Source organism: Alexandromys fortis, unplaced genomic scaffold, assembly GCF_014885135.2.
Source record: "Alexandromys fortis isolate MF-2015 unplaced genomic scaffold, M_Fortis_MF-2015_v1.1 scaffold_31, whole genome shotgun sequence".
In the NCBI taxonomy this organism is placed as follows: Eukaryota; Metazoa; Chordata; class Mammalia; order Rodentia; family Cricetidae; genus Alexandromys; species Alexandromys fortis.
This window is the reverse complement of record NW_026067974.1, coordinates 10,189,575-10,199,061: the sequence shown is the minus strand read 5'-3', so window position 1 is coordinate 10,199,061 and position 9,487 is coordinate 10,189,575. Positions and strand designations below refer to the sequence as shown.

The following is a 9,487-nucleotide window of genomic DNA, read 5'->3' as shown; positions in this document are numbered from 1 at the left end:
TGAAATGAAAACCAAGAATTTTAATAGTTGGGGGCTAGGGGGATGGGGAACAACAAGAAAACCCAAACCAACTTTAAAAAACATAGCTGTGAAAATGGCAGTTAAAGTTTACATTCTTCCAGTTATAGCACTTTTTATTAAATAACTACTAAAGTTAATAAAGCTTCTTAAAGAAATAAAACTAAAATTATAAATTATAAATTATATTGTCTTTGTATTTAAAGTGCTGATGTTGTCAATCTATAATAATTTTATACTAATGGAGAGAGGTAAATAAATGGAAAAATAGTTTCAACCATGACACTTTCTTAATAAGTACACGAAAACTAAATTACCAAACGAAAATCATTACCTTTCTTATTTATAGTCTGCCCTCTGGTGGAAGTGTTAATGAACAGTGAAACAGCCAAGTATGAGGCACCAGGGTGTGGTGGCATGAGGCGGGAAGATCTTAAATTTTGAGGTCAGATTGTGCTACATAACAGCAGAAGCACTAGATAATCCAGGAAAAACTATAATAAAGAGTTGCAGAGTTTGGTGGACAACTTCTTTCTTTTCTCTTTCTTTCTTCTCTCTCTCTTTCTTTCTTTCTTTCTTTCTTTCTTTCTTTCTTTCTTTCTTTCTTTCTTTCTTTCTTTCTTTTTTAGATCAATGGTTGGCCTGGAACTTCCTATGCAGAACCAGGCTGGTCTTGAAATCACAGAAATCTACATTTCCCTGCCTCTTGAGTGCTGGGATCAAAAATGTATGACATCACAACCATAATTTGTATTCATCTTTACTTATGACATTTTTATACTTGGCTCTAAAGACCTAATCCAATATCTAGCTATATGCTATAATTTATTTTTAGTTCAATTTCATTATGTGGTTGACAGCTTGTTGGTTTGGTTATTTGGTGAGTATTTCTCTATAAGGATGCTATTTAATTTGACCAAGTTCTTCCAGATTTTGAGTTGAAATTATTTATTTTTGGGTGGATAACAGGTAGGATCAGAATCTGAGACATGAAATTAAAAAGCTTACTTTAATTCTACAGTTTTTTCTTTTTATTAATCTTAAATATTTATTTTTGTAGCATTAATGTTTTGTCTGCATGTATGTCTGTTTGCCATGTGTGTACCTGGTCCCTGTGGAGGTCAGAAGAAGGCATCAGATCTTCTGGAACAGGAATTACAGGCAGCTGCGAGTCACTGAATGCGTGCTGGGAATTGAACCCAGGTCCTCTGCAAGAGCAGCCAGTGCTCTTAACCTCTAAGCCACCTCTCCAGTCCCACTATATAGCCTTCTCTACTACTCTTTAAAAACAATTGGAATCATCATAGAGAACAGCAAAGTGAATCAGGACATGTGAGTGTACAAGTTCTAGCTTCATCTGCCAATAATCAGCAGAGCAGAGACTTACTTAAAGTTTCTTAGGATGCAGTTTTCCTATTCATAAAACAAAAGGTTAATTTTATTATCTTTCAGTTTTAATAATTTCCACATACAAAAAAAAAAGAAAGAAACCAGGTTATATATTTGACCTTATACTAGTGAAAAAAATATATATTTTCTGAACCAACCAAGATGAAATATAAATGCGGGACCCTAAAGTTCATTATACCTCTTCAGTCTCTGTGCCTCTTCATTTTCCCCAATTCATGGAATCTTCAAGGTCAATGAAAATTTCCAAGGAGTTGAAAACATTTTCAGATGGAATTTGTAAACAGATTGTGAATCAGAATTGACTAGATAATTTACAATACTTTTCCTTCTAATAAACTGCATGGATGTGGTAATGTGACACAAGGTATAACACACTTTTATCCCCTTTCAGATTTTTTTTTTCTTTTCATAATGCTTACTTCCTGATTTCACTGTTCCTTTCAGAAACACAGACTTAAAAATAATCACTTTGTATGCAATTACTTTTTGGAAAGAAAATGTAAGGTGTTATCTGCTTAGAACAATTCCCCAATTATTTTCAGAAACTGAAATATTTTATTAGGGCTTTCTTGACTGTTATCTTCCAGATAAAATTCTGGTATCCAGGATTCACTGCATTAGATGTAAAGAACAATTTGATGTTTATTTAAAAGTCAGATTTACTAGGACTAGCTAGCTACCACATACGAAGTGGGGTTCAAGATACCGCACTACCTATGGCTTTGATTTCCTTGGTTAGAACACAGGGATTTTACTTACCAGTACCTTCTTAAGTGGAAAAATTATCAGTATATGAAAGGTGCTTTGATATTCAAAAGAAAAAGCTGGCCAAGAAATACATCATTTGGTGCTATGTTCTCCTGTAGACTAGATTACAGAAACTGAGACCAATGATGTAAAAAAGAAAACATTAAGAGATTTTTTTAAGAGGATCAACAGCACCTGAGCTCAATGAGATTCATGACCGGTCTGTTTACCTGCTGCCTCCTCCTGTGGCATTGTAGGAGTTCTTCGGGGTCCCTGTGGCCCACTATTCTTGTCACTGGTGTTTTCCTCCAGGTCACCTGCTGGCTCTTGGGTTTTCATCAGCTGACTCAAGAGAACTGCCAACATATTCTGCATGTCAGCTGGTGTATTTGAGGCTTCAGGAGTTGTCTGTTCTGCTGAAGGCATGACCACTGATACAGAGGGTACCTCCTTCAATGATTCTTCTGGGGCTATGGATTCTGAGTCCTGCTGCTGGGAACTGGCTTCAGTCAGTGCATTAATAGATTGATTCAAGGCTTCCAGCTGCTGTTGCATCTCTGGGTTGGAGTGGATATTAAGCAGCTGTGCCATTTGAGGGATGCTCAGGTCAGTTTGGCTCTGTAGCAGGTTTAATAAGACTGCCAATTCACTTTGATTCAGCTGCTGTGTGATGTCACCAAGACCTGTAGGATGACAGTGGAGCCAATATAAGATGGATAAGAAAGAAAAGATCCTTTGTCTTCTTCAACTGGCAAAAGCAATGCATAATATCCAAAGATGTAGCTTCATTTTAAAAGCCTCATAGTTTAATATCTTGGATTAACATCACAGCTTATTTTTTATTTTTGTTTAAAAATTCAAGGACTTAAGACTGGTGAGATGATGCAGTAGGTAAAAGGCACTTGCCACCTAGTATGGCAACTGTATAAAGCCCAGGACCCATATAGTAGAGCAATTCCCACAAGTTGTCCTCTGAATCCTAATATATTATGTGCAATCTCCAACAAAATAAAAACTAAAACAATAAGTAAAAAAAAAAAAAAAATACAAAGAGGGGGCTGGAGAAATGGCTCAGCAGTTAAGAGCATTGCCTGCTCTTCCAAAGGTCCTGAGTTCAATTCCCGGCAACCACATGGTGGCTCACAACCATCTGTAATGAGGTCTGGTGCCCTCTTCTGGCCTGCAGGCATACATGTAGAAAGAATATTGTATACATAATAAATAAATAAATATTTAAAAAAATACAAAGACTAACTAAAGCATGTATGAATTATATATAAAAGTGATTGTATTTTATCTGTGTTCTTCAAGGTCAGTGATTTTCAATCAATAGTATATGTAAAAACTTTGAGGATAGATTGAAGAACTGAGGTGCCTAACATTCCAAGAGATTTGACATTTATTAAAGAGTTATTTATCTCTGGTACTCGGGGCTGGACTCAAAGATCAAATGTAGTGAAAGATAACCTTGACTTTCTTCTGATCCTCCTGACTCTACCTCCCCAGTGCTGGGTTGCAGTTGTTTGCCACCACACCAATCTGAGGGTATTTATTTTTAAAGTTTTCTGGATGATTCTAATGAGTACCGAATGTTGAAAATAGCATTGTAATCTCAGCTAATGGCGTCTGAGGCAGTAAATTCCTAATTTCAAAGTCACTGGGTCAATATAGAAGAGAAAATGGCCGGGCGGTGGTGGCACACACCTTTAATCCCAGCACTTGGGAGGCAGAGGCAGGTGGATCTCTGTGAGTTCGAGACCAGCCTGGTCTAGAAGAGCTAGTTCCAGGACAGGCTCCAAAGCTAGAGAAACCCTGTCTCAAAAAAAGAAAAAAAAAAAAAAAAAAGCCACGAGCAAACTAACCTTAAAATTTACTTATTTAATTGACTGGTTTCTGCCACACACAATCTAGGAGAAATACAACATTCCTTTTTTCAAGGAATGAGAATACTCTGCTGTAAACTTTCTGAATCATGCGCAGAAAATAAGGTTTATCTTCTCCTCGGAAATGAAGACAACAATCTTTCTCCTAATATTCCACTGAACAAAAACACAAGGATATGAACATATATGCATTCTACTATCAAAATCTATATAACTGAACTTAATAGACGTAGAGGCTCCATCCTAGCACTGACCTACTGCATCCCCAGGAGCAGGCTCTGCCTTGACAGGAGCAGGCTGAGGTGGTGCTGGGCTACTGTTCTTCACAGGCTCAACTGTTGTCCCTGAGGTAGTTTCTTTTCGAGAAGCTTTGGGCGGAGGTGGCTCTTCTATTACAATACCACTTTGTCGCTGGCGTCGACGTTTCTTACTCCACAATTCATGGCAATCCTGCCAGTGAGGTAGGCTGGAAAAACACAAAACAAAGGAGGAATAAGTAATGATTAAATGTAAGAATAATGAATTAAAATAGAAGAGAAAGGAACATGAAAAATAGAATTAAGAACAAAAACATCAAAACGCAATATAAAAAGAATTATTGGAGGTGGAAGTTTGTGGAAGTATTTATGTGGTAAGAAATAATACTAAAAACTCCTATATAGTCAAATAATGTTTTTGTTGGTATAAAATGAATAAAGAGAACTTAACTGGCTGTGTTTCAGTTGAAGATAAATGTAAGTGCAGAAATGAACAGTTTATTAATAGCTATGAAAGACTAGGAAAGGGTTGAGAGATGTCTCAGTAGGTAAATGAACTTGCCACCTAGCATTAAAATCCTGAGTATAATTTTGGAATTTACATGATAGAAAAATAGAATCCAACTCCCACAACTGGCCCTGACCTTTCACATGTGGCCTGGCAAGAGCATGAACATACACACAGTGTGAAAAGAGAAGAGATAGTGCTTTGAATCTTGGGACTATATAAACATATCATGATTTAATCATCAGTTTGCAAATCATTCACTGAATTTCCACGATTGGATATCATCAACTTTCTTAAGGAGTTAGGTGGGATCCTGTTAGTTTCAGGCTATCCTGGTCTACTTAGTGAGTTCCAGGTCACCCATGGTTACCCTGTGATTCAAAAAAAAAAAAAAAAACAAGCAAACAAAACTATATACTAGCTTCCAAATTTCAGTAAAAAGCTTAAACACCAAAAAAAATATATCAAATCTATCAAAATAAATTTGGCTAGATCTTTGGAGCAATAAAATTTATAGTTACCATCTATATATGTACTTATCTAAATCCTTTTCTTTTCTGTTTCTTTGGAAGATATCAGGCTAACCTCGAACTCTTGATTGAGCTACAATTAAAAGTGTTTACCCCCATATCTGGCCATTCCTTTGTCTGGCAAGAAAATTAATGATGCAAGAGGACTCTAAGTTCAACACAGTGAGACCATCCCACAACTCAAACAACAAGAAAAAAATTGCCCAAACAAACACACTAAAGAACTGGAGAAATTGTTCAGTAGATAAGAGCTTGGGCTGTTCTTGCCCATAACTTGAGTTCCCATGTCCGGCAGGTGAAAGTTGCAGGGACTCTGACACCATCTTCTGGCCCCCACAGGCAACCATTTACATAAATGCATAAAAAAATAGCAAAACGAGTAAAAAAACAAGCATACAAAAACAACAACAACCAAACCAAACCAAACCAAACCAAAACAAAAACCCAGCAAAAACAAGAGGCTGCTTGGGAACACAGCTTAGTGGTAAAATATTGATTTGACTAACACGTACAAGGATCATAGTACTGGCATAAACAAAAACAAAACAAAAAAACAAACCAAAAAAAAAAAACCCAAAGAAACAAAAATAAATCTAACACAAAAGCTATTAATACTGCCAGTGATAAGTTCAAAGACAAAGGATCTTGTATGTGCCATGAAGTTGAATGTGGGTATAGAACCTTGGAAGATCCTCTAATGTACATTCTATTCATAAAATTGTCATGAAAGAGGGCCCTAGAGATGGTCAAGGTAGCAAAGGCCCTAGCAGCAGAATCCAAGCACTGACTCTCAAGTTGTCCTCTGACCTCTCTATACAATGGCTGTGGCTTATATAAATGCACGTGCGCGCGCTCTCTCTCTCTCTCTCTCTCTCTCTCTCTCTCTCTCTCTCTCTCTCTCTCACACACACACACACACACACACACACACATATACACACTGTGGCTTATATATATGTACACGTGCTCACACACACACAAACGAGGAAAGTAAAAAATAAATTATGATGAAAGAGATACATTAAGACGATATATTTACATAAAAATTCAAGGAGGGAAAGGCAGGCAGATCTGTATGAGCTCAAGAACAACCTGGTCTAAAAAGTAAGTAAAATTACTAACCTGACAATGATACAAACTATTTAAAATTAGAACTGTTCTTGCAGTGTAGAACATACATAGTCGCAACATAAATGATTAAAACAGAAGGAATGGTTAAGAGCAAAACCTACAAGGAATAATTTCAAAGACATTGTTTATCACAAACAATAGAGATCTAGAAACAAAAGAAAATAACTTGAACCAGTCTAAACAAATATGGTTAAATTTATTCCTTACTTAATCCAACCTTATCCACAGTTAACACTCCATCAGCACTGACATAATCATTTGTAGTTATTTTGATTTTAAATCTTTTAAGTTTCTCATTTTCTGAGTCAAGGAGGAAATTTAGAATCATTATACAGTCAACAATACTTACTCTGGAGGTGCCATTTTGCTGAGTTCTACATCTTTAAGGAAATCACTCTGTAGGGTCTGTTCAGCTGTGCAACGCTTGCTAGGATCAAGTGTCAGCATGTGGTCCAATAAATCAAGAGCTGCTGAAGGAATGCTATAGAATGGAACAGAGAAATCAAAAATTCACAACATTCCCTTAGTTCTCAAACCTACAAACCTGTATCAAAAATTATATGAATTTCCATTTCCAAGTAAAACTGAGCAAGGAAACTGGAAACTGGCTAATGCAAGCAACAAGATCTGAGCCTTGATTTAAGAAATGCTACAATGCACGTAAAAACTTAAAAAGCAACAATTCTGTTCTCTTTCCTTAGGAAGATCAAAAGGACTATAAGGACTATAAGGAAATCCACAAGTTGTTGAAAATAAAATGATTTTCATTTGTCCAAGGCCTTCAGAAGAGAAAATTAGAAATAGAGTCTGATAGAAAAAACTCTTCAAAAATAAAATGTCTAAGGCTGGAGAGATGGCTCAGAGGTTAAGAGCACTAGGCACTCTTACAGAGGACTCAGGTTCAATTTCCAGTACAGACATGGCAGCTTGCACTCTTTCAAACTTTAATTCCATGACATTCAATATCCTCTTCCACCTTCTGCAGGCACCAGACACAAACATGGTATACATACATGCATGTAGGCAAAACATGCACATATATAAAATAAAAGAATAAAATAAAATGCCTACAATGGGCTAGTTGAGGCAGCTCATCTGGTAAAGGTTTCTGCTCCCAAGTCAGTATTATATCCTCGGGACCCACATGGGCAAAGAGCTGGATGGTGGTGGTGGCGCACGCCTTTTATCACAGGACTTGGGCGGCAGAGGCAGGCAGGTCTCTGTGAGTTCTAGGCCATCCTGGTCTATAGAGCGAGTTCCAGGACAGGCTCCAAAGCTACAGAGAAACTGTGCCTTGAAAAACAAAAAACAAACAAACAAACAAAAAACCAACAACAACAACAAAAATGCAATCAACGGGCTGCAGGAATGGCTCAGTGATTATGGGCACTGGCTGCTTTTCAAGAGGACCTGGGCTCAATTCCTAGCAACCACATGGCAGTTCACATTGTAACTCCAGTTCCAGATGATCCAACACCCTTGCACAGGTGAAACACCAATGCACATAAAATAAATAAGTCTTTTGTTTGTAGCTCTGACTGTCCTAGCTGTCCTGGAACTAGCTCTTGTAGGCTAGGCTGGGCTCAAACTCACAGAGATTGGCCTGCCTCTGCCTCCCAAGTGCTGGGATAAAAAATATGCACCACTACTGACCAGGTCAAAATAAAAAAAAATCTTTTAAAAATAAAATGTAATTAAAATGTTGCTGTAATAAATTGGGCTTAACAGTAAAAATCAAGTCCCAACAAAAGCTGAAAACAAATAAGAGATATAAGATTGTGCTAAACTCACAAAGAGAATTCTTCTCTTAGACGTCTCCTATATTGCTTCTTCGGTTTCATGGTGTTGAAGTAGGGCAGCTTGATAACATCAGGCCACACTGCTGGACAAGGGCTACCACAGAGACGACTGAAAAGAAAGCAAAAAGCCACGTAAAATGAAGTAAATCATCAGTATCATGACTTCTAGAGTTTCTCGAAGGAGAAATTATCCTCTTGGATCTGGGAAATCTATGACTTATTACATTAGTAGATATCAATTTTATCTTATTCATTTAGAATTAATTTCCTCTCCTCTCTCCCCTCTTTCCCCGCCTCTCTTGGAATAGGCCAGGTCTCTCTATTATGTGGGCCCGGCTTTCCAGGACATATTACATAGACCAGGAGAGCCTTGGACATATTACATAGACAGAGTTCAAGAATCTGTTTCTTCTTCCAGAGGCCACCCCACATCTGACAGAATTAATTTCAAATAGGAAAAATTTTAAGAGATGGTGCACACCTTTTAATCCCAGCACTTTGGAGTTAGAGGCAGCTGAATCTATTCTTGTTTATAGAGCTAGTTCCTGGACAGCCTGGGCTACAGAGAACCTGTTTTGCTTCCTTTTTCTTTCCTCTCTCTTTTTTTTTTTTGGGGGGGGGGTTGTTTTGTTTTTCTGAGACAAGGTTTCTCTATATAACAGTCCTGGCTGTCCTGGAACTTGCTCTGCAGACCAGGCTGGCCTCAAACTTACAGAGATCCACCTGCCTCTGCCTCCCAAGTGCTGAGATTAAAGACATGCACGACCACTGCCTAGACTTTGTTCCTTTTTTTAAAAGAAAGAAATGTTTATTGATAACTGAGCATTTATTATTATAATAATGAGTTATATATCACTGTTTATATCTACATTTGCTTGTTATATTTTTCCAATACATTTTATTGAATAAGAAAAAGGAAATGTCATACATGCCTATAATCCCAGCACTTAGGAGGCTGAGGTTAAAGGATTGTAAATTTGTGGCCAGTATGGCCTATAAAGAGAGACTCTGCTTTAAAATGAAAAATCAAACAAATATAATCCAAAAGAAAAAGGGAAAGGAACAGAGAAAAGGAAAAATGAAAAAAGCAAAGTATAGCAAGAGGTGCCCAAATTCCATTCTTCAAGGCATCCTCAAATTGTCTATGTAGAGGTTACATTTTAAAACTGTGGCTAGAGAAACAGCTCAGTGAGAAAACTCCTCC

General features: G+C 37.3%; 1 protein-coding gene across 31 annotated transcripts in view; it reads right to left on the bottom strand.

Annotated features, from left to right (window-relative positions):
- Cdk12 (cyclin dependent kinase 12) overlaps positions 1–9,487 on the bottom strand; it is an 83,077-nt gene that overhangs the window by 30,126 nt on the left and 43,464 nt on the right. For all 31 annotated transcript variants that reach the window (XM_050157123.1, XM_050157124.1, XM_050157126.1 and 28 more), the window contains exons 10-13: positions 8,276–8,392; positions 6,834–6,965; positions 4,313–4,524; positions 2,406–2,858 (exon numbers count right to left, since the gene is read on the bottom strand). In XM_050157123.1, coding sequence (XP_050013080.1) covers positions 2,406–2,858; positions 4,313–4,524; positions 6,834–6,965; positions 8,276–8,392 — 914 coding nt within the window. The remainder of the gene's footprint in view (positions 1–2,405; positions 2,859–4,312; positions 4,525–6,833; positions 6,966–8,275; positions 8,393–9,487) is intronic.